General features: G+C 40.4%; 1 protein-coding gene across 2 annotated transcripts in view; it reads left to right on the top strand.

Moving 5' to 3' along the window:
• cdh7a (cadherin 7a) overlaps positions 1-26,095 on the top strand; it is a 449,735-nt gene that overhangs the window by 52,324 nt on the left and 371,316 nt on the right. For both annotated transcript variants that reach the window (XR_009651290.1, XM_060905638.1), the window contains exon 3: positions 25,695-25,989. Coding sequence is in view for 1 of the 2 variants with exons in the window: in XM_060905638.1 (XP_060761621.1) it covers positions 25,695-25,989 (295 nt within the window). In the remaining variant the exon portion in view is untranslated. The remainder of the gene's footprint in view (positions 1-25,694; positions 25,990-26,095) is intronic.

Genomic DNA, 26,095 nt, shown 5'->3' with positions numbered 1-26,095 from the left:
ATTTTGTGTCGCCTACTACTACTACTACTAATAATAATAATAATAATAAGTCTGATTCATCAGGCGTTCATCACCACCAGAACGACCACATGGGAATTACTGGAGCAAAAAAGAAACCCATTTATTTAATAAATGACATTTGATCTGACATTTGGACAGTTGGTCGATTCCCCTATTATCACCCAGTTCATATTTTCTTTCAATAATCACACTGAATGTACTAAGTGTACGTTTTAAAGATTATATTTCTGTATTTCTTGAAGTACATGTACATATTTTCCCGATATTTTGCCAGCTTAGAATAAAAATCCACAAACCAATCTGTGTTTCCAGTTCTCTCTGGCTGGTGGTGCGCTATCGGCAGTGAACAGGACTGTCATGAACTGAGTGAACTGGAATCTGCTTCTCGTCTTGGGGGCTCGAAAAGATAACCATTTACTCCGGAATATCCTTGATAATATTAAGGGGTGTTCACACGGCACATATTTGCATCGATGCTGCACCGATGCATTTTGTTGCGATATATCTTACACCGGTGTAAATTTTGTGGAGCGTTCACACGTCACAAACCTGCTTACTAGAGAGAAGCGTGTTAGCACCGGTGCAGCCCCACTTGCGTTCACATGGCAGTTTTTGCGACCGTGCTATACGATAGTAATAATGCGGAAATGAAATATGCGCATGCATGAAAATGTACTTCCTTTTCCCGGTTGTCATGGCATCACCAAGTGCCGGGAAAACAACGTGGATGAAGACACCAGTGTTGCCAGATACTGCTGATGTTTTCCAGCCCAAAATATGTTCAAATCCGCCAAAATGCACTTAAAACCGCCCAATCTGGCAACACTGGAAGACACGCAGTTCTGTTGTTGTTGATATTCGCCATTTTGGAAGCGCAAAGTACCAGGATGCAAATTATGCAATGCCCGTATGTAATCAACTCTCCTCACGCGTAGCGAGTCTACCCCTGTAGCGTTCAGACGTCCCATTTTATATCGGTGCTGCCCCACAAACTAGCATTTACTCCAGAGTAAATTTCTTAAACCACCTCCCGAGCAGGGTTAGATTTGCACCGGTTTAAGCAGCTTTCAGGGGCTACACCGGTATAACTTTGTACCGTGTGAACGCTCTACCGGGGCAGCCCCGGTGCTACACCGGAGTAAAAGTTGCCGTGTGAACACCCCTTTAAATCTGCCCCTTCATCCGACATATAAGCATCCCAATTACTATCAGAATTCTCTCCAAAACGTGATTCAATATCGAGACTGGTCTAACCACTGCTGTGCACGTGTATGAAATTGATATCTGGATTGTTACACGTGTGACGTCACGCACCCTTTTGGGATCTTCCTGTTCAGTCTCGGTAGATTCCGTGAAAATCAGCTGATTTTATTGATTTTCCATTACCTTTTGGATCAGCTATGGTTCGAAAACACATGGTCAATCAACATAATGGAAAAAAGTGAGGTTTAGGGGCATTAAATTCACTTTAAAGTTAGCGCTTTGTCTGGCACTGGCATTAGAGACTCCTTCCATTCACGCTAAATAAACCTCACCTGACAGAAAACTTCATCGCATCAGCAATTCAAATCAAAAAATGTTTCTTTACTTAATAACAGCATGCTTGTTTTTTTATCCATTTAGAGTTAAATTTATAGCTGTTGCTATAGAAACAAGGGAATTAATATGTCGTAATAAACCTGCGATTTGTAGCGGCAGTGTTGTCAGAGCTGCTGTTTGAGAAAATTAATCAACACCTTCCGACCAATCAGAGTTGAGAATTTAACAGCGCTGTGGTGTCATTACATATGAAATGTTGCTTTTGCGCGAGCTATTTCAAAACGTTTCTAGTCGTATATTTGTTCGTAAATTAAAGTATCATTGACGATGCCGCGATAAGAAACACGGCAGCTTTTACACTTCAGACAAATGCCAAAGCTTCACTTTGCAATTTTGAATAAATAAAGAACAAGATGATGCATCGATGATGGAAGATGGATGTAGAAATGCTCCAGGTTCTAGACCAGAACCTTGAGGGACTCCTAAACTGCTTCCCTGCTCCTCCACACCTCTTTTTGCTCCTTAGAGCAGCTGGATGAGATCAGGTAAAAGAGTCAATAGACCACAATGGAGTTTGTGTTTCCTCCTTGTTTCTGAGCTCCGTGTGATGGACCGGGTCTGTCAGGCAGAATCCCTGAGCTGGCTGTCGAGTTTCCGCTCGTGTCCGGCCAGAGAAACGTCTCGAGTCCTGCATTAATTGGAGGAGATATTTTGATTTGAGTGCACACAGAAACGCCGAGGGAATCTGCAGTCCGTTTACATTTTCTTCTTCACTGCTACTGTATCTAACAGTCGCAGCCTGAACTTGTCACAAGGTTGCCAGATATCAAGTTTCCATTCTCACCACTGGAAAAATCCCCCCCCCCCCCCCCCCCCCCCCGACCTGGCTGTAATTAAGCAAATTCTCTTGTCTCTACCACATCAGTCGCCGCATTAAAAACGAATCAAATGAGGAAAAAAGGAGGCCTTTTCATGTCGTGACTCGGCACATGCTAGCCAAATCCTCTTTGGACTGATTTCTAACATGTGTTTGGTAATTAGAAGGAGCCTTTTCATCTGGTGCAGTTCACCGCACATGAAAGTAATCGGGTTTCCAATCACGGCTTGGCAGATTGGGCAAAAGAAACGCATAAAATGAGAAAACGCATATGGAACAAATACATGCGGACTTGCAGTGTAACACAGTGACACCATCTGGATCTGGATCTGGAGTTGTTTCATGCGCCAAATATTCAGATTTAGACCCAAAGTCGAAATCTGAAAGTTACCCCCACCTTTTTTTTTTGTACCTCACCTGTGGCAAAGTAAGCAGGGCGAGGTGTTGTAATCAGTTAGTCTGGCTAACGCGACTTCAAAGCTCTGCGAGCATTTGGTCTGGCAAAGCTATTAAGCCCAACCGTTTCCCAAAGCGTGTGGTTGACCCGCCTCCCTGAAATGCCTCAGTTTGCTACTGGTCGAAGCCAGAAAAGGCTGTGACGAAGCTTAAACCAATCACATCACTCTTTCCTCTGACGTATGTGATGCAACGGGGCTAACTGGTAGATTAAACTCTTACCAAAGCCGGTCGGAAGCAAGGCGAAAACGTCCTTCCTTTCAATAAATACCTCCAGGGCTGCTCTTTGCTCCGTTTTCAATGAGAACTTGCTCCATGTTCGTAATGTTTCTAGTGAATGAAGCGCTTCCGGCATAGATTCTGTAAACAATCTATGGCTTCCGGTCGTAGTTCTACTACGTCAGTGCCTTGAACACGCCTCTACCCAGGGCCGTTGGAGATGCTCAAAGTTGATTGGCTCCCGATTTTTCGGGAGCTTGGAAAAGCTGTAGATAGCTTGCCTTGCCAGACTAAGTTCGCAACAGGTCCTCGTGTTGCGTCACACTTAGGATGGGCGGGCCCAGGCTAGTAATCAGTGTGGTTTGTCTGTTTGTTTGTGTGTCTGTCTGTTAACAATCTAGCGTCTAGACGGTTGCACCGATTGACTTCACATTTTCAGCGTAGGTGGGCAATCGTCTGTAGATGACCCGATTCAATTTTGAGGGTAATCGGTCAAGGTCACCGGAAAGGTTAACTTTTCGGTCAAAATAACATTTTTTCCATTATAACTCAAACGGTTGCCGAGAGACAGATGTTTACTATTATGAGCATATAGAAATGCCCATATGGCCTTTCATTTGGCACCATGATCTTTGACCTTGAGTGACCTTGAAAGCTCAAACTCAAGGTCATGGGTTTTCAAAGGGCGATAACTTTTAAAATGGTTCGTGATAGCCGGATGTTTACCATTATCAACATATAAGAAGTCCCATATGGGCTTTCAGTTGCTGTCATGACCTTGAAAGGTCAAACTCAAGGTCATGGATTTTCATAGGACTATAACCTGACAGCTGCTGATTGAGAAATATTACCATAATCAACATAAGTGCTGCTGAGCGAAGTTTGTTTTGCCTGGCGACACTTGTTCCTATTTGTATTTGTAGCTTCTAATAACATTTCTAAACAAATTTTTCATTTTATTTCTCAAAACCGTAAATCCTAATTCAAATCCTAAATTTGCAGCCCTGACCAGGATGATACTAAGGATGCGTTCATTCACTGACGCCACATCACATGTCATTAAACATGCTCTTTCTTTGCCTATATGTAACTTATCATATCCATACATGTCAACCTATACGGAATGTCCGTATTTTATACGGATTTGATTCAATAAACGTAGTATACGGGCGTATAAATAAAGTTATACGGATTCTTTAAAAAAAACTTCAATATTTATTTAGAGCTATAATCAATTCCCACGATGATAAAAGAGCGCATAACATTTACAAACGTACTGTACACCACAGACAGCCAGTAAAGAGTCTTATGAAATCGCGCGTTATCTTGTGGTAGCAAGACTTCGTTCCACTTTTGATCATGCGCACACTGCATTGTGAGAATCCCGCCAACCGTGAAGTCATAGACATATAAACATAGACGCCGCCTTCTGCGTAGAATCATACGTCATCCTCGCCGCCATATTGGATGTGGCAAAGTGGAGATTCTTCAACCGTCTCTGGTATAGCGTCTAGAATAAAGATGCCTCATTCATGTGCTGCGTTTAACTGTACCAACAGGTTTACCGTCCAAACGAGATCACATGGGATTACCTTTCACAGGTGAGACTGGAAAAATACTTTTCATTGTATTTGGTCATTATAACGTAATTTTACGAACAGATTTTCCTGACTTTGTGGCTAATATGAAGTCTCGTGCATAATAGCCGCTCGGTGAAACCTGTCTCCAAACAACGAAGTATTTCCTTCGTAACTACGCTGATAACACTTTGTGTTTTTGTCAAACATTGGAGCTTTGTATTCATTCTGAAGGTTTATTGTTATTAATATTGAATAAAAAGTAACTGGGATATATCATTATTAATTATCATTCAAATTTTAGGTAAATTATTTTAATTTGCATCTTATACGGATTTTATAAGGGAAATACGGATTTTGGAGGTTGGTTATACAGGTTTGATTGACCAAAGGTTGACATGTATGCATATCTAACTTGTTCTCTGAAAGTAAAAACCCGACACTTTTTTTTTTTCCCTTTTCCCTGAAGCATCTAAGTCTTGATCCAAACCGCAATGATGCACCTGATAATCAAATCGGTATTTATACTGGGATAAATATATATTTTACATCCAGTCTGTTCATTCTGAATAGCCGTATTCAGTTCTATCCCTGACGTGAACGCTCCCGTCTCGAAGGATAATTCAGATAATTAAGGTCAGCCACATTGCACCTTTCTTGCAGGAGACGGAATATAGACAGCGTCCCTCTCTCTCTCTCTCTCTTTCTCGCTCTCTCTATCACATGCAGGAGGATATGAGACGACGCTTCTGAATCTAATGACAGGAAATAAGAAAAGGATTCCTTGACAATACCTCTCTGAATGAGACTCTCAGTCCCTGAGCCCAGGACCGTGCCGAAATACAATACAGTACCATTTGCATTTTTATAGCGCTCTTAAGGTGTTGAGTCAGGTGAAATATTACAATGGCGAGCGGATCCATCACCTTGAGACCGTATTCAAAAATTCACAGCCAGATCACTCGCACACGCGAAAGCTATCCAGTCCGAATGATTAACTTATCTCTGATATCCAGGCAGGCGCATTGCAATACGCTTGATTAGGGACGGTTTTGGGGGAAAGAACATCTATTTATTTATTTATTTATTTATTTACCTTTCTTTCTTTCTTTTTTTCAAGAGCGACCTAAAAACATACATCTCAACCGTTCCTCGTCCCGGATCTGTCGCTTGATGGTAAATGTCACAAACAAAAGACACTGCCACGAATGAGGCTCCTGAATGCCAGGCTCGATTTTTATCACCCGTCTACAGTGACGGAAGAACGGCTTACATGCCTCAGGAGGAGTGATGAAACTGTGCTGGCAGAGTTATTGCGAATAATGATAGCTGACCAGCCTGTAATGGCTGAACTTGTTTCTTACTCAGAATCCTAGGTGTAACGCTTAAACTCCCAGGAGCCGTCGATCGGTGCACACACACTCCTCACCCTCACACCTGCGCTATTAGTGTCACTGTAGCTGCTAAATCTGTTTTTTTTTTTTTTTGGAGGGGGAAAAAAGGTACGTAGAGTAAATAATCCACTACGTTCGTATTCATTACACCTAGTCCTGTGCAAAAGTCTTGGGCGCATGTAAAGAAATGCTGTCGAGCAAAAAATGGCTTAAAAAGAATGAAATGAAATGTTTCAACAGAAAAAAATACTATAAACAGTAATCAGTAAGCTGTAATAAATGAATAAATGAAACAAACCCAATATTTGGTGTGAGATGAAATTTCCTTTGCTTAAAAAAAAATAGTCTGAGGTCCAGTGAGTGCAGTTTTATAAGGAAATGAGCTGCAGGTTTTACTGAGCATCTTACAGAACCAGCCAAAGTGACACAGTCTGGACACTTTGACTGTCACACTCACTTCTTAAAGCTACACTACCTTTCAGACTTTTCAAGTGTAGGTCATGAAAAGAATTTCCACCCCGACACACAATTATTTTTGTTTAGTGACCGAAAGCCACTGAATTCAAATCACAGACTTCCAAATTTATTTGTTTTTTTTAAACAGAACAAGGGCGGCACGGTGGTGTAGTGGTTAGCGCTGTTGCCTCACAGCAAGAAGGTCCGGGTTCGAGCCCCGTGGCCGGCGAGGGCCTTTCTGTGTGGAGTTTGCATGTTCTCCCCGTGTCCGCGTGGGTTTCCTCCGGGTGCTCCGGTTTCCCCCACAGTCCAAAGACATGCAGGTTAGGTTAACTGGTGACTCTAAATTGAGCGTAGGTGTGAATGTGAGTGTGAATGGTTGTCTGTGTCTATGTGTCAGCCCTGTGATGACCTGGCGACTTGTCCAGGGTGTACCCCGCCTTTCGCCCGTAGTCAGCTGGGATAGGCTCCAGTTTGCCTGCGACCCTGTAGAAGGATAAAGCGGCGAATGAATGAATAAACAGAACAATTAATGAATTTCAGGCCACGTGGCCCTAAATTCTCCGCTATTTTTTCCTGCTTCACCATGACGCAATACAAGATACTACATCATGCATCACGTGGTAGGCTTTCCCCGTTCATGCAAGGCATTGTGGGATACAAATTTGAAACAGGAGAGAAAAATGGTGGACGTGAGTGTGGGAATGAAACGTGAAAGACTGACTACAGTAACGGAAAGTGAGAAGAAGAAATATATGTTATTTACCAGCTTAAGGTCGGTCCGTATCGTGAAATACCGTGACCGAGGTCTTGAAAGTACTGGGCGAGGCCCTCTGGGCTGAGGTCAGTATTCAAGGCCGAGGTCACGGTATTTCACCATACAGACCGACCTTAAGCTGGTAAATAATATATTTATTTTTTTCTTTACCAAATTCTAACAGAAAACGAGAGCGCCTGAAAGGGAAAACCGAGCTGAGCCGCCATTTTGAATCCTCATTCACGGCTGTAATGCAAATGGCTTCCTCCTCGGTATACAAGTGCACTTCCATGTCAGGAAAAAAAACTACATTTTGCCGCCTATGTCAGGGGTGGGCAATTATTTTTTTCCGTGGGGCCACATGAGAAACAGAAAATTTTGTGGAGGGCCGGACCAAAAGGCTGAAGTAAATTCTGCATAATATTAATTGTATTTCTTTATATAAAGCAATAAATATCATTGTTTTTACAAGCTGCTAAGACTGGTAAGAGTCTGGAAAAAACGAGGTTGCCTTACAAAAAATGTCATTTATTCAATCAAATTTCCCAAAACAAGGGTTAACAAAATGTGAGCATTTGTACCATTTTTTTTTCAGTCACATTCACCCCAAAACACAATAAAGACATCACAATATTGTCTTTCTACTCCAAATATCAAGCAAGATACATCATATTATAATAATGATGCCCACATTTGTAGTCTAATCACCTCATTTGGTGTTTTTCAGTTTTTCGGATCTGCTCTCCGCAAACTAAACACACGGCTTTATCTCTGACTTCAGTAAATAAATACTTAGCAGTCCATGTTTTGTTGAAAGCCCTGCATTCAGCATCTACCTTTCTTCTTTTTGCGGACATTTTGGGGGCTAAAGTCTTCTTGTGACCTGCTCGCAACAACGTCGATTCGGTGTAGGTATCAGATCTAAAGATCGGCTCGGGCTCCGGCGCCTGCTGATGACGTCACACTATGTGATTGGCTGGACCGTTTGAAGGATGACGTACAAGTTTGTGGTTGGTCTGGACAAATTACGGAAGTAGTTATCGCGGGATTAGGTTTCGTGTGATTTCATGTCATGTTCAAATCTATGGTCATGTTCATGTCGCGCACATTGCGTTTTTGTTGAACACAACTTCAAAATAAAAGCAATGCACATTCAGAAAAGAAAAAAGAAGAAACTGGTTGTACGAATCGCGATTCAGTCCATGCATGAGGTAAAATTAGAAAATACGCTTATTTTGTAATTTCTAATTAATCTTACACGGGCCGGTCAGAATGAACCAAAGGGCCAGATGCGGCCCGCAGGCCGTAAAATGCCCAGGTCTGGCCTATGTAGTCCCATATTTATACAAATAGGAGTCATTCAGGATTCAGCCATGTTTTTGCTTGGCGTTAGCAAGTTACAGGTTTTTAGCTTTCTCCTGAAATGTTTTCTTTTATTTCCTCTTCCTCAGGGTAGTAAAACTCGCTTTCGCTGTGAACACTGTCGTTATCGCTATCCATGCTGTAAAATTAATGCTATTCTCCTGAGCAATGCTGGCAAAAATGTATAAGATTTTTGATAAAAATCTTATAAATAAATCTTATAAAAAAGATAAATGTTGACAAAAATTGCTACTATGTTTGTTGTTGTGAACGATCGAGTCGCCAGAGGTCCGTAACCGGGGTCTGTAACTGGGGACCCGCTCGCCAGCCAATCAGGGCACAGGATTTGATGGAAACCGGACTGCGAAAAAAATAAGACGCTATGTTATATACGAAGGAAAGGAAACGCAGGAAATATCAAACTAATAAATATCGGCGCTCAGCGAGCACCTCGGTGTGATCAGCTGTTCATTTAGAATGATGGAACTGTCAGTGCACGCTCAAAGGTAAACCTGTAGATGGCAGTAATGCAACACTGTGGATGCCAGCTGCTGTAAAACCCAAAAGAAGAAGAAAAAGAAGGTAAACCTGCGCATGTGCACACACACGGACTTCCTCTGTCTGCCTGACTGCGCGAAGCGAGCGATTTCATGCACATTATTTGCTCGGGAATCTGCTCAAATGAAATAAATAACTTCCCAGCCACAGAATGGCCTGATATTTTGTGAGATTTTACAGAAATAAACAAACATCACAATGACCACATTTCAGACGGAACTAAATTTCACCGATTTTATGAAATCGAAAGGCCGTCTCGCTTTAATTTTGTATCAAAACCTAGTAGCCTTTATTATGTTTTCTTTTTTTTAATCTGAAAAGTGCTCTCTTATGGAAAATGCTGCTCAGATACAAACTTTTTTTGTTGTTGTTGTAACATTTAATTTTGTGCTGGAAAAAAAAAACACGAACGTTTGGGACTCTCAAATGTTTTGACTCAATAATAGTCATAAAATAGAAATGTATGACAAAGTTTGTATGAAAAAAAAATAGGGTGTCTAAGACTTTTGCACAGTACTGTATATTTCACATCCACCTTCTTTTCAGTGTTACACTGAAAAGTATAATCCCAAATGGAGATCAAATCATAAAAGCATGTACAGAACATTACATTTGAGTCAAATGGTATTTTTTTTGTTTCGATAAAGAGATCTGATTGATGATACGTGAATATGTAATGTGATGTGTTTCTATAGTATCATCTCATTCACAAGGACTTCAGCAGTTGCGCTACAAAACTGGATTATCAAAAAAACAACAACAAAAACAGGCGTATTTATTGATATAGTTTTCTGTAAAGAGATGTTTATTTCACATTTACTGTATGCAAGGAGTCTCCAGTGTCAGAAAGGGAATAAAACACTTCATGATGTACTATTAAAGAGAAACAAGAAAAACTAAAAGAGCACTCTCTGAGAGCGCAGACCTCCCCCAAGGACAATCATTTCACAATTCAATATGAAATGCAAATGTGCCACCGCAACCTGGATGAGTTGTGCTTTCTGGCAATGATTCCACAGCTTGTTTTCTTTCACTTTGAAACCACTTTCCCCGAGTGGTCCATGATGACTGCGCTCTGTAATACATTTCAGCAAAGCGCTCCATGTCTATCCCAGAGGATTACTCCTCCCCGTGAACGTGGTGTATGTGATATGGAGTCATCGTATTTCTACATTGGTTATGTTTCACCACTAGCCACCATGGACTGGATTTTAAGATGTATGGCATTGTCGAGCGAACTAGAAACTAAATTCGTGGCTCCGCCCTGTGACTTGGATCCGCTCCAAAATTTAACAGGTTCTTCCTCGGCCCATGCTCCACCTTTCCACCAAGTTTCATGGGAATCGGGTTGGTAGGTTTTGCGTGATCTTGCTTACAGGAAAACAAACCACACTGAAAATATAACGTATTGTAGAATATTATAATTTATTCTATCTACATTCACTGGATATGAGCAATCACACACTCTAATTGGCTACTCTACTACTAGGCTATCAGCTTATATACTGTGAGTATAAAAAAACAAAATGGCGGCTTTATCAAGTATTTAAAAGAAACAGTAATAGCTGAAAGAATATAGTTTTGTTTTTTTTGTTTTCCTTCAGTATCTCCTGTTCCACACTCCAGCCCAGTCAGTGGCAGTAATGCACCTTTGCCAAACACCAAAAAACCAAAAAGAAGAAGAAGAAAATGTTACTTAACCAACCGAGAACAAAATTAAAAACTTTCCTCGAAAACAAAACCCCCAAAAATAGAAAAAAAAAAGCGCAACAAAATATTGAATCAAAGTATTTCATGGTAAGAATGTATATATTTTTATAAATTTTCAAAAAATATTATTATTGCATTTTTATCCCCCTCTAGCCGAAAGGCCCAAAGGGGGATTATGTCATGGCGACGTCCGTATGTCCATCCTGGGAAGGGTGCTCACCTTCTGACATCAACTCCTCTCACAATTTTTGGATGAATTTCTTGAAGCTTGGCAAAAAGCCTTGTTATATGACGGTTATACGCAGATTGCGATTTAATTTCGTTTGTGAAAATTTTCCCAGAGTTTTGACCCTTGATTAAATAACTTGTACTTTGACAAGTTCATGAGGGTGTACGCTCTTCTGAAATCAACTCCTCTCACAATTTGTGGAGGAATTTCGCCAAACTTGGCAGGAGGCTTTGTTATATGACAGTTATACACAGATTGAAATTTGGTTTAATTTGGGCAAATTTTCCCAGAGTTATGCCATCGATTATTAACAAACTTGTACTTTGGCAATTTCATCAAGGTGTGCTTGCTTTCTGAAATCAACTTCCCTCACAATTTTTATCCCCCACTGGCTGAAAGGCCCGAAGGGAGATTATGTCGTGGCGATGTCTGTCCGCCCATTCGTCCGTCTGTTCCGGGAAGGGTACTCACTTTCTGAAATCAACTCCTCTCACAATTTTTGGAGGAATTTCATGAAACTTGGCAGGATTTTTTGTTATATGTCGGTAATACGAATACTGCAATTTCGTTCAATTCAGTCACCAGAGTTATGGCCAAGTTGCCAGTGAGGGATATTGTGCTCTCAGTGCACTCTTTGTTCACAGATACCCCTTTTCCACCAAATCAGTTCCAGGGCTGGTTCGGGGCCAGTGCTGGTGCTGGTTCACGACTCGTTCAACTTGCGAGCCAGCTGAGAACCAGCTTGCTTTTCCATCGCTTGCGGTGCTAAGAGAAGACACGTCATTACGTTGCTGTATACATCAGTTACGTCGTTGTATACGTCATTACGTCGCTGTATACGTCAGTTACATCGCTACGTTTGCATAAACCTTGGCGCAAATATCGAAGCAAAAACAACGCGGAAGAAGCAGCAGCAGCAACAACAACAACAACAATAATAATGGATGACTTCGCGTTTGTACAGCTGCTGCTTCTCGTCACTTAAAAATGGCGATCTTTCGCGGTCTTGTTATTGTTGTCGATCTTAACAACTCCGCCCCCCCGCTGACGTAAGCGGTTCTTTCCTCTGGCCCAGCAGAGAGTTGGTGCTAGCCTGGAACCGGTTTTTCTGGCCCCAGAGCCAGTTCTTTGTCAGTGGAAACAGAAAACCCGGTTCCAGACTAAGCACTGGCCCCGAACCAGCCCTGGAACTGCTTTGGTGGAAAAGGGGCAAAATTGTTCCTGTCATTTTGCCGGTTTGTTTACATTCTAAGCGGAAATGATTTTGTCTGACGTTTTGTATAAAGTTTTTATTTATCGAATTTGCAAAAAAATAAAAATAAAAATGCTCTGTTTCTCAAAATCCAGTGAATGCCGATAGAATAAAACAGTTATTCCACTCAATCTCATTGTACATGGATTATAGCCGACTCAGTGCTACGCTCAGATCATGTACGACTCGATTTCGTGGAATAACTGTTCAGTATAAATATAATCAGTGGAATCAGGTTTGTGCATTTCCATCCAAACACCAGGAATTTCATTCATTCATTCATTCATTCATTCATTCATTCATTCATATAACTTTCCCCCTCTTCGTTTCCATCCCTTGCTTCTTTAACAAGAGGCATGTTCAGCAGCTTGATTGAGTAGATATAGCAAATTAAAAGAGGTGCCTCCATCTGTAACACAGCAAGGCTGGATGAGCCCAGTCACACTTCCTGAATCTCAATGAACAAATTACGGCGAATCAGACGCGACGCCTCGCCAACATCGCGATGAGCCGATCACTCGAAGATGTACAGCCTCGTGAGCGTCTCACTCATTAAATGCGGATGAGAGGGAAAAGTAATTGATATGAGCTGGCAGGCAGGAAAGTGCCACGTTTCGATGTTTCTAATCAGCAGACAGAGCTGGAGTGAGAGGAGGATGCGGTTATTCAGGCTGTTTGTGGGCTATACAGCAAGGAGACAGATGAACGGTAAATTAGGTGGATGTAAAACAGGAGGCGTTTGTAATCTTGCGCTATAATTGGCCTCGCTCTGCGTGTGTGTGTGTACGCATGCAGAAGTTCTTTTGTCCTAGAGACAGATGACAGCACCGCCTTCATTTGTCTTTCTTTACTGCGGTGTAATGCACTGGCCAGAATCAGCATGCACTCACTAATTCTTCCTCTTTCTGTGCTCTTTTATTGGACGATTGTTTGTGTCTGACTGAGACGAGAGGCTTTGAGTCAATAACTCTGTTAATGGAGCTTGACCGAACATGAAACGCCAAAGGTTTAATGACACGGACGTGAGAGCAATCGCTGTCAGCGCCTGCGCTCACAGCCATCCTAATGAACATTGCTCACAAATCCCTCACTGTTTAATCGGAGTTATTTACACACAGTCTATAACTACGAGCACAAACACTGTGTATGTCGTTGTGTGATGTGACAGAGCATTTCAGGTTTCATGGAAAACTGGAGAAGCTCTTGCTGTGGCCTCCTTGTTCCTCCTCCCACCTCAATCCACTGGAACAGAAGTTTACTTTTTCAGCGAATGCAAATGAATCTTTCTCGCCGATACGAGGCACGGCTACACGACGCAACGTTATATGTGGATAAACATAACTTCAAATACAGCACTGTTAAAGCTAGACGGCCTTTCGATTTCATAAAATCGGTGAAATTTAGTTCCGTCTGAAATGTGGTCATTGTTTTATGTTTATTTCTGTAATATCTCACAAAATATCAGGCCATTTTGTGACTGCGAAGTTAATCAAGTTATTTGAGGGGATTAAAGTGCATGAAATCGCTGGAAGTCCGTGTGTGTGTGTGTGTATGTGTGCGCATCTACAGTTTTCCTTTGAGCGTGCGCTGACAGTTCCATCATTCTGTCGCTAAACGAACAGCTGATCACACCGAGGTGCTCGCTGAGCGCCCATATTTATTAGTTTGATATTTCCTGCGTTTCCTTTCCTTTGTGTATAACATAACGTCTTTTCTTCTTCTCGCTTTCCGTTACTCTAGTCGGTCTTTCACATTTCATTCCCACACTCACATCCTCCATTTTTTTTTCTCCTTTTTCAAATTTGTATCCCACAATGCCTTGCACGAATGGGGAAAGCCTAGCACGTGATGGTGGATGATGTAGTATCTTGAATTGGGTCATGGTGAAGCAGGAAAAAATAGCAGAGAATTTAGGGCCACTAAATTCATTAATTGTTCTATTTTAAAAATAATAATAAAATTGGAAGCCTGTGATTTGAATTCAGTACCTTTCTGTCCACTAAACAAAAATAATTGTGTGTCGGGGGGGGGTTCTTTTTATGACCTACACTTGAAAAATCTGAAAGGCAGTCTAGCTTTAAAGGAACAGTCCACCGTACTTCCATAATGAAATATGCTCTTATCTGAATTGAGACGAGCTGCTCCGTACCTCTCCGAGCTTTGCGCGACCTCCCAGTCAGTCAGACGCAGTCAGACGCGCTGTCACTCCTGTTAGCAATGTAGCTAGGCTCAGTATGGCCAACGGTATTTTTGGGGGCTGTAGTTAGATGCGACCAAACTCTTCCGCGTTTTTCCTGTTTACATAGGTTTATATGATCAGTGATATGAAACAAGTTCAGTTACACAAATTGAAACGTGGCGATTTTCTATGCTATGGAAAGTCCGCACTATAATGAGAGGCGTACTAACACCTTCTGCGCGCTTCGGCAGCGCATTGATATCTGAGCTCCGTATCAATGCGCTGCCGAAGCGCACAGAAGGTGTTAGTACGCCTGTCATTATAGTGCGGACTTTCCATAGCATAGAAAATCGCTACGTTTCAATTTGTGTAACTGAACTTGTTTCATATCACTGCTCATATAAACTTATGTAAACAGGAAAAATGTGGAAGAGTTTGGTCGCATCTAACTGCAGCCCCAAAAAATACCGTTGGCCATACTGAGCCTAGCTACATTGCTAACAGGAGTGACAGCGCGTCTGACTGCGTCTGACTGACTGGGAGGTCGCGCAAAGCTCGGAGAGGTACGGAGCAGCTCGTCTCAATTCAGATAAGAGCATATTTCATTATGGAAGTACGGTGGACTGTTCCTTTAAATTCTCGAATTCTGAGTCACACCAGAAGACAGTTTCACAAAAGTTAAGACTAATTTTTTAAGTCTAATTTTAGGCTTAAAAAGTAAGACACCCTCCCCCCAGTCTAATATGGGTCTAAGGGCTATAAAATTTAATAATAAAAAAAAAGTCAAGCCATAAGTGCCATCAATGTCAATAACTACAAGAAAGCTTGAAATGTTAAGGCAGTGAAGTACATTGTAAGTATCTAATACACAAATTTAGGCTATTATAATCTAACTAAAGTATTCAAAAAAGAACAAACAGTGTAATGCCAGCTTATTCATTTTATTACTTATAAATAATATAAATATATATAAATAATATAAATATATCAATTCATTTATGCATATAATTACATCACCACTCATCACTTCTCTCTCTCTCTCATACACACACACACACACACACACACACACACATTACTCCTCCATCTGCGCGAGTCTCTTCAATTTAAGTTGCAGTCTTTCCTTTTGGTAGGCTCTTCGTGTAGTGTCACATCCGCGCAGGTACTGGGTGATGACAACTCCGAGGGTGAAGGAGCCTCAGCTTCAACGTTGCTAGCAATGTTGCTAAGGGAGTTGCTGCTGGGTCTGGCGAAGCCGGTTACTCCGCTCTCCTTTCCTCCTTTCACTCCCCAGAATAAGGGCGACTCGTCACCATAAATGTTGATGACCATTTCGGTGGCTACTTTTAGTTTCTTCAAACCCCCTCCTCCAGTGGTTTTTTTTTTTACGCACGGCAGCAACATCTCTTCTCGCAGATGGATTAACGCTATTCACAGACGACGTTATTTTTTCCCACACTTCATGTTTTTTCTTATTGCTACATTCTTCGCTGAATTTGCCTAATAAAACGTCTTTGTAGGAATTAAATTCCTTTAATATAGCCAGATTTTCCGAGTGGCTAAACGGCACTGAACGACCACTGTCCGCCATTTTTTTTTTTGAAAAGAGTCTTAAAATACCCACAATCCTTTGCAGCATAGTACGACTTAACATAGTCGGAGTCTTAACTGCTTTGTGCAACAGTATTTGTTAGACGTCTATGCTAAGCCCGACTATACCCGCTGTCTAAGTTAAAGTCATAGTCTAACTTAGTGAAACCGCCTGCAGAAGGCATGGATTCATCTATAAAATAAAGAGCAGCTAACAGAAATTCCTCGCAAGTAAAGGAAAAAAAAAAGCAAAGCACTAGCAGCACTGGTGTAAATTGTTACTCTAACTCAGGATCTTTCTACTTTCTTCTTCTTCTGATTCTCCTAATGTTTATAGGACGCTATTTCTCCCTCGGTTTTTAACCACCCATCGCCAAATTTCACACAAAGAATACCTCTGGGCTTACTTACATGACTATGACTTTTGGTACTGATCTGGATCACCAAACCAGAATGATCCATGAAACACTGGCTTTTTTCAATCACTTAAAACTCTGTCAATTTTCATGATTTTTTCAATCTTTTTTTTTTTTACTTTTCCTCACAAAGCGTCATTCTCTATCTCTTATCTATAGGGTCCGCATCTATAGGGTATGGTGACCAGATGTCCTGGTTTGTAACAGCTGGCGCAAATTACTGTGACTTTAGTCACAATCTCTGTCTAGTTCTTTTTTGTTTTTCTACAAAAGACACCTCAGTGTCCCCCAGCATGATCACATGACTCCGTGTGACGCAAACGTCTGGGTTTGTAGACAAAACAGCCTGGAGGAGTTGCCTGACGGACACAGGAATCAAGAATCATGTAGAAATGACGTTCAGGTAGATAAAGATTTTGATGTTCAGACTCATCAGTAGTGGTGATGGAGATTCTGTGAAAATCGACCCGCGTCTTTGTGATTTTCTCGTCTGAATACGTCTCACCTGGAAACCAAACCGGCTTTTTATCTTTAAAAGAAGCTTAAATCAATCTTTTATTCGCTGAAATGTGTACGTCAAGTTGTTATGGATTATATCACAACAACATGCGATGGTGCTGCACCCACCGGTTCGCTGATTAGAGCCGTAAAGCAGCTCTGACTGTAATGACATGCAGCAATCATTAAACAAAATGAAAAAATTCACATAAGACAGCATAAGAAACTTGGAGATTAACTAAACAACTCTTTCACGCGCTGTTATTAGACGCATTAAATCACTGAAGCTCGTGGCCAACAGATACTCCGTTTACACTAATTAGACTCAGCTGTCAGAAAGAAACTCATCCTCGGTGAATGTAGCACTTTCCATCCAGCTGCTATAATATTTTGACTGATTCTTAAATCCAAGTTATTTTTTTACACCATTAGGACGATTAGTATAAACTGTTTTTTCTTTTTTTTTGTGGAACGGTTGAAGAACTGGAGAACAGACACCGGTTCTCCATCTGAGGACAAACTGCAGTTCCCTGTGCCTGTCTCCACCCCCTGTCCTGTCATTGGTCTGTTACTCACTGTGTTCACCTTTTCCTTGTTGGTTTTATTCGTTTATTTTTAGAAAACTTCATGGCGTACAGTAGTGTTGTAGAACTCAAGTGGTCTTGATATCAAGACCTGTCTTTTTAAAGGTCTTGGTCTCATCTCGGAATCGAGTGCATTTTTACTCGGTCTCGTCTTGGTCTCGGAAATCAGGGACTCGGGATTTTATTTCAAGACTGGTCAAGGCCACAGCTGTGGGGATTTCACTAAATTGGCAATGCATTTTCTGATTTATTTGTGAACATCGTGACTGTGATTTGGATGTAAAAATTCCTGCTTCAAATGCGACCAGTAACATGACTCATTGCTGATTTGAAATTTTTCTTCCTGTTAATGGCCATCACCCCTCCCCCACCTCCCCTTCACACACACTGGTCTAGTCCTGGTCTTGACTCATGCCCCTTTTCCACCAAAGCAGTTCCAGGGCTGGTTCGGGGCCAGTGCTTAGTTTGGAACCGGGTTTTCTGTTTCCACTGACAAAGAACTGGCTCTGGGGCCAGAAAAACCAGTTCCAGGCTAGCACCAACTCTCTGCTGGGCCAGAGGAAAGAACCGCTTATGTCAGCGGGGGCGGAGTTGTTAAGACCAACAACAACAAGACCGCGAAAGATCGCCATTTTTAAGCGATGAGAAGCAGCAGCTGTACAAACGCGAAGTCAGCCATTATTATTATTGTTGTTGCTGCTGCTTCTTCCGTGTTGTTTTTGCTTCAATATTCGCGCCAAGGTTTATGCAAACGTAGCGACGTAACTGACGTATACAGCGACGTAACTGACGTATACAACGACATAACTGACATGGCTTCCCTTAGCACTGCGAGCTATGGAAAAGCAAACTGGTTCTCAGCTGGCTCGCAAGTTGAACGAGTTGTGAACCAGCACCAGCACTGGCCCCGAACCAGCCCTGGAACTGATTTGGTGGAAAAGGGGTATCAGTCTCGCCCTGCCCTGGTCTTGGTCATAACTTGATCTCAACCCATCAAATTCTAGGTCTCATCTTGGTCTTGATACACTCTGGTCTTGACATGGTCTCAAACTCTTAAAATCTTGGTCTCATTTTGGTCTCGATACACTCTGGTCTTGGTCATGATTTGGTCTCCAACTCTTAAAATATTGGTCTTGGCTTGGTCTCGATATACTCTGGTCTTGACTTGGCCTCAAACTCTTGAAATCTTGGTCTCATCTTGATCTTGATACACTCTGGTCTTGGTCTTGACATGGTCTCAAACTCTTAAAATCTTGGTCTTGTCTTGGTCTCTATATACACTGGTCTTGACTTGGTCTCAAACTCTTAAAATCTTGGTCTTGTCTTGGTCTCTGTATACTCTGGTCTTGACTTGGTCTCAAATTCTTAAAATCTTGGTCTCGATACACTGTTTTTGTCTTGACTTGGTCTCAAACTTAAAATCATGGTCTCATCTTGGTCTCGATACACTCTGCTCTTGGTCAGGACTTGGTCTCGGTTTAGATGACCTTGACTACAACACTTATATACAGTACATGACTATGAACAGATTTTATACCTGTAGTTGACCTTACAATAACACCTTACAATAATCAGCTTGCAGGGTCGTGATCTTCTGATTTTATTTTCTTTCGCCTGCTAATGAGCTCCCAGTGTAGGCAGCATGAAGACGCTGAGAAGTAAAGCAACCCACACCAAGTAAGTTGTTGAGAGATTTCTCCAGAACATATAACTTTTATGATCTGGGAAATGAATACACATGATGGGCAACTAAATTCCACAGGAAAAAAAAAAAAAGTAGATGCAGGGACATCTGTCTATTGGGTGGGATTAAAATCAGACCACTGCAGAGTTGTTAAGAAACAGTCAAATGGTGGAATTAGTCCAGATCTTTGTGCAGAATCAGTGCCGTCCAAATAGGTCTCAGGTGGCCTGGTTTGGTTTCTTTAATGGATACGCCAAATTAGGGAATATGAACAAGAAACTGATTTAAAGTTGCTCCATCTGAATGCAAAAGTGTCCCTTTGGATTGAGAAATCTGCATGCAAATGCTAAATCTGTTGAGATCATTTCCAGGAGCTCGATATTTGTGGCTTGGTTTCTCTAAGAGAGTGTTCATAAAAGGAAAAATAAATAAATAAATAAAGAGCTTGCCAGCTCAAATAGAGGAATAAATAAGTCAATAAAGCTTGTATGTTTAACAGAGAGAAGTGTAAAAGAAACCAAGCTGCAGCAGTTCCTTATTAGTCAAGTGTTGAGTCTGTAAAGTGTGAGTAATGGTCATTAAAGGATTTCTGTACAATTCAGCAGAAAACAAATGGGACTTACAGGCAGCATTAGAAAAAAAAAATCACACACAGAGTTGTTGGTGAGAAGAATGGACAAACGGAGATTTCAAAATACATTTTTGTGGTTCCAGAGATGTGGAATGAGCGCTAAAGAATTTGTTTATATACTAAAGAGTCACTGATGTTGCTGTTGGTTTATGATGGTGGTACATGACTGAGATGAAATATAAGACGTATCTCTTCAGTGACTCGAATCGTTTGAGTCTGTTCAGTTAAACGATTCATTCAAATTTGTTCAGTTCAGTGGAGTCTGATCATGCCATCATGAGGAAAAACTGTGTATAAAAAAGCCAATAATCATTGCTGGTTGTATTTTATGATTCACTCATACGTCCATCTTAAGAATTATTTTCACACTCCAACAACACACTCTCGAAATTTCCAGCTCTGACTGAATGATTCATGGCATTCACTGACTGTCTCTCCTCAGCTGAAAGAGGAGTCAATCTTACCCATGACCAAAATGATTCACTGAGAGAGGAAAAAAATCTCCATTTTGACCAAATGATTCACTGACTCGAACACTGATCGACTGAAAAAAAAAATAAATGAAGCTCAATCTTGAGAGAAAGATTCATGAACTCAAACACTGATCTGCTCAATGAGCCAGGAATCAATCTCAATCATGACCAGAATGATTCACTAACTCAAATCCTGATCCGCCGATCAAACAAGGAATGAATCTCAGTCACGATCAAAATGATTCACTGACTCAAACACTGATCTGCTGAATGAGTGAGGAATGAATCTCAGTCATGCTCAAAAAGATTCACAGAGTCAAACTCACTTACTCACTAAATGAGCCAGGAAAGAATCTCAGTCATGGCTGAAAGATTCACTGAGTCAAACACTGAACCGCTGAACAAAAAAGGAAGGAAACTCAGTCATGACCAAAAGGATTCATTGATCCAGTGAGAGAAAAATAAATCTCCATTTTAACCAAATGATTCATTGACTCAAACCCTGAGCCACTGAAAAAAACAAATAAAGCTCAATCTTGACTGAAAGATTCATAAACTCAAACATTGATCTGCTCAGTGAGCCAGGAGTCAATCCTAATCATGACCAGAATGATTCATTAACTCAAACCCTGATACTCCTATCAAGCGAGGGATGAATCTCAGTCATGTCTGAAAAGATTCACTGATTCAAACTCACTTGCTGAATGTGACAGGAATGAATCTTAGTCAAGGCTGAAAGATTCACTGACTCAAACACAAACCGCTGAATGAAAAAGGAAGGAATCTCAGTCATGACCAAAAGGATTCACTGATTCAGTGACAGAGGAACAAATCTCCATTTTGAGCAAATGATTCACTGACTTGAACATTGATCTGCTGGAAAAATGATCAGTGAAGCTCAGTCTTGATTGAAAGATTCATGAATTCAATCTGCTCAGTGAGCCAGGAATCAATCTCAATCATGACCAGAATGATTCACTAACTCAAATCCTGATCTGCTGAACAAGCAAGGAATGAATCTGTCACGACCAAAATGATTCACTTGATTGATTGATTGATTGATTGATTGATTGATTACTTTATTCTGAACAATAAAGAAGAAAGATATAAAAAAAATTAAATAAAAAATGCAATAATCAAAACATCGTCATAAACAAACAGAATAGCGTAGCCACAAGGCAGTAACATAATAATGTTCAGAAAGGATTAGGAAGGAGTCATAACTTATCCAATCCTAACCCTCTATACCACCACTAATCAAACGTCACTTTCCACCATAATAAACTATATATACAAAAGAAAACAAAAGCAACAAACAAAAAGAAAACATACCAAGACATACCGACATGGTATAATATCGACCAAATCAAATCATATATACAGATACTTATGTGATGCATATATACACACATACAATACATATATACAGTACATACATATACACATACCTATAACTATACACAAAATACAAGAAGACCAGTCACAGACTTACTCTCAATTTCATCATCACCTATATAGTCTGCCTGTCCTCATTCTCATATATTTTTATTAACATGTTTTTATATAATTTTTTAAACAGTTTTATGTTGGTGCTATTTTTGAGTTCATTATCCAGACCATTCCACAATTTCTCCCCACAGACTGTTATGCACATACTTTTCATAGTTGTTCTAACATTTACTCTCTTAAAATTCATTTCCCCTCTCAGGTTATACCCACCCTGCCTTTCCATAAACGTATTTTGTACCTCACCCGGAAGAAGGTTATGTCTTGCTTTATACATAATTTGTGCAGTCTTGTGTTTAACCAGATCAGTGAATTTCAGAGTGTGTGCTTTTACGAATAATGTGTTTGTATGCTCAAGATATCCCGTATTATTGACGATTCTTATTGCTCTTTTTTGTAATGTGCATAGCGGCTGCAGGTTAGATTTGTCGGTATTACCCCATATCTCCACACGGTAGCTCAGATATGGAAGTATGAGTGCATTATACAGAGTATGTAGTGATTTATAGTCCAGAATGTGTTTTGATTTCCCCAAAATTGCAGTAATCTTTGCTATTTTTGCTTTAACGTGATTAATATGCGGTTTCCAGCAAATTTTATGATCAACAATCACACCCAGAAATTTTATTTCATAAACTCTTTCTATGGTTATGTTGTCAATTTTCAGTTCAACTTGAGGGTTCGACTTATATTTTCCAAATAACATAATCTTTGTTTTACTCAAATTCAATGACAATTTGTTTACATTAAACCACCTTTTTAATTTATTCATTTCGGTTGTGATTGTTTCCATAAGCATTGTGCATTGTCCCCGGCGCAAAAGATGTTTGTATCATCGGCAAATAAAATGCATTTCATTATACATGATACATTACATAAGTCATTAATGTACAATATAAACAGTTTAGGACCTAAGACAGACCCTTGCGGTACTCCACATATTATGGGCAAATAATCAGATGTGTGATCTCCAATTTTTACAAATTGCTGCCTGTTGCTTAAGTAGCTCCTCACCCAGTCCAAACCAACCCCTCTGATACCATACCTCTCTAATTTGCTGAATAGAATGTCGTGATTTATTGCGTCAAATGCTTTCTTTAGATCCATGAAAATTCCCATAACATGTTTTTATTGTCTATACCATTTGTGATTTTCTCGATAAGTTCCATTAATGCCAGGGTTGTTGATCTGTCTTTCCGGAATCCGTATTGACTGTCAGCTAAAAGTTTGTATTTTTCAATGAAGTTGTCTAGTTTTGCTGTAAACAGTTTTTCGAGGATCTTGGAGAAATGAGAGAGTAAAGAAACTGGCCTGTAATTTGTGTAATGGTGTCTATCCCCACATTTATATAAAGGTATAACTTTAGCTATTTTCATGTTGTTTGGACATTTATCAGATTGAAAAGACATATTACATATGTGAGTAAATGGTTCTGCAATTTCTTCAATAACTTTTTTTATTAAACTCATATCATTCCAGTCAGTGGAAGTTTTACTTTCACTTCTCCTTACAATATCTATGACCTCTTTTATGCCAACTGCACCAATGAATATAGATTTCGGATTTCTCTCCCATCGAGCAGCCTCCGCCCCTCCAGGTGTGTCTGTATCCTGAATCTTTTCTGCCAGATCTGGTCCCACATTTACAAAGAATCTATTAAAACCATTTACCACTTCCTCCATATTATTTATTGATCTGTCATTCTGAATATAATGATCAGGGTAGCTTGTGTTTTTGTTTTTAGCTCCATTCCTAATAATACTATTCAGTACATTCCATAGCCCCTTCATGTTATTTTTATTACTATCTAATAATTTATTATAATATTCCTTCTTACATGTCCTCATAATGCTGGTTAATTAATTCTTGTATTTTTTATATTTAATTTCTGCCTCTAAAGTTCTTTTTTTTATTCACTGACTCAAACTTACTTACTCATTCAATAAGACAGGAATGAATCTCAGTCATGGTTGAAAGATTCAGTGACTCAAATATTGAACTGCTGAATAAGAGAGGAGCGAATCTCAATCTTAAAGTGCCATTCCACCATTGGATGTATTCTTTGGCATAAAATACAATATATTTTGACAACATCTATAAATGGTATCACTAGATAGAGAAATCTTTTAGCTTCTGATATATGATATATATCAAGCATAATTTTTTGACAACGACAAGTATATTAATTTTGCGACCAAAGTCACCTACCCTTTTAATTTCCGCGCGTGATGTCATCGGCAGGTTCCCCTTCTTGTGTACCACGTGACGTGGCACATATTATCAGCAATGGCGGATAGAACGCGATAAAAATAATACCAATAAATCTAGCTAATACCAATAAATCTAGCTAACTGAAAGATTAACTCAAAATTTTTCGCAATTTTTTTGGCCCCCATATACGAGGAGAAATGACTCTCTCACTTTGGGGGTTTCCTGGTCTAAAAATAGACCGACACATGGTACACAAGAAGGGGAACCTGCCGATGACATCACGTTTCACTACCGCGCGGAAATTAAAAGGGTAGGTGACTTTGGTCGCAAAATTAATATACTTGTCGTTGTCAAAAAATTATGTTTGATATATCATTTTGAAGCTAAAAGATTTCTCTGTCTAGTCATGTTGTCATAAAATATATTGTATTTTATGCCAAAGAATACATCCAATGGTGGAATGGCACTTTAAGCAAAATGGTTCACTGACTCAAACACGAAGCGCTGAACAAAAAAGAAAGGAATCTCAGTCATGAGATTGGTGTGGGATTCATTGATTCAGTGAGAGAGAGGAACAAATCTCCATTCTGACCAAATGATTCATTGACTCGAACGCTGTTCCACTGAAAAAAGATAAATGAAGCTCAATCTTGATTGAAAGATTCATGAACTCAAACACTGATCTGCTCAGTGAGCCAAGAGTCAATCTCAATCATGGCTAGAATGATTCACTGACTCAAACCCTGATCCGCCGATCGAGCAAGGAATGAATCTCAGTCATGACCAAAGTATTCACTGACTCAGACTTACTCACTGAATGAGACAGGAATGAATCTCAGTCATTGCTGAAAGTTTCACCGAGTCAAACACTGAACCGCTGAACAAAAAAAGAAAGGAATCTCAGTCATGACCTAAAGGAGTCACTGATTCAGTGAGAGAGGAACAAACCTCCATTTTGACCAAATGATTCACTGACTCAAACATTGATCCACTGAAAAAGAGAGAAATTAAGTTCAGTCTTGATTGAAAGATTCATAAACTCAAACACTGATCTGCTGAATGAGCCAGAACCACTGAATGAAAAAAGAAAGGAATCTCAGTCCTGACCTAAAGGAGTCACTGATTCAAGGGACTCGGATCCGGTTCAGCATGCACGCCGTTGCTAATACGACTGACACGACCCATGACTGTTTCAAAACACAAACTGATAAACATACAGTATAAAAGAAGTCTCTGTATAGTTGCGAAGCTTTTCACAGCAGTGAACTGTACTGATTTGTTCACCAAACTGACTCGTTTAGAAAGACTGACTTGTTCACAGACAAAAGATCTAAAGAGAAGAAAGTCTTATTTTGTAGAGTCGGCTAATTTGCAAACACAAATCTTCAAGCTGCAGGATGCCACCTGGGGTAGTGATAGAAAACAGAACCTACATCCAAGAGCTTCCTTTCCACAGCACTAATACTAATAAGCTTGTTTTTTTTCTCTCTCTCTCCTTCTTTACTCTCTGTACAGCTGCACTCTGATGTGGATAAAGGTGAAGGCAGGATAAAGTACGTCCTTACTGGTGAAGGCGCCACCACCATTTTCACAATCGACGAGAACACGGGCGACATCCATGCTACGAAACGCCTGGACCGAGAGGAGCAAGCCTATTACACGCTACGTGCTCAGGCCCGCGACCGCGCCACCAACCTGCCCGTCGAACCTGAATCCGAATTCGTCATCAAGGTGCAAGATATCAACGACAATGAGCCTCGGTTTCCAGATGGACCGTACCAAGCGCAAGTGGCCGAAATGTCTCCAGTGGGTGAGTCTGTCGAAACTTGTTAACTGCTTAAAGTGTACTGGTTAAAGATGCAAATTCCTCACAATCCCAAAGCCCTTATTGAATAAGATCCCCCCAAAAAGATGCC

The sequence above is a fragment of the Neoarius graeffei genome, chromosome 23, assembly GCF_027579695.1.
Source record: "Neoarius graeffei isolate fNeoGra1 chromosome 23, fNeoGra1.pri, whole genome shotgun sequence".
Taxonomy (NCBI): Eukaryota; Metazoa; Chordata; class Actinopteri; order Siluriformes; family Ariidae; genus Neoarius; species Neoarius graeffei.
Note: the sequence above shows the minus strand (reverse complement) of the source record. Positions and strands in the feature narration are given on the sequence as shown.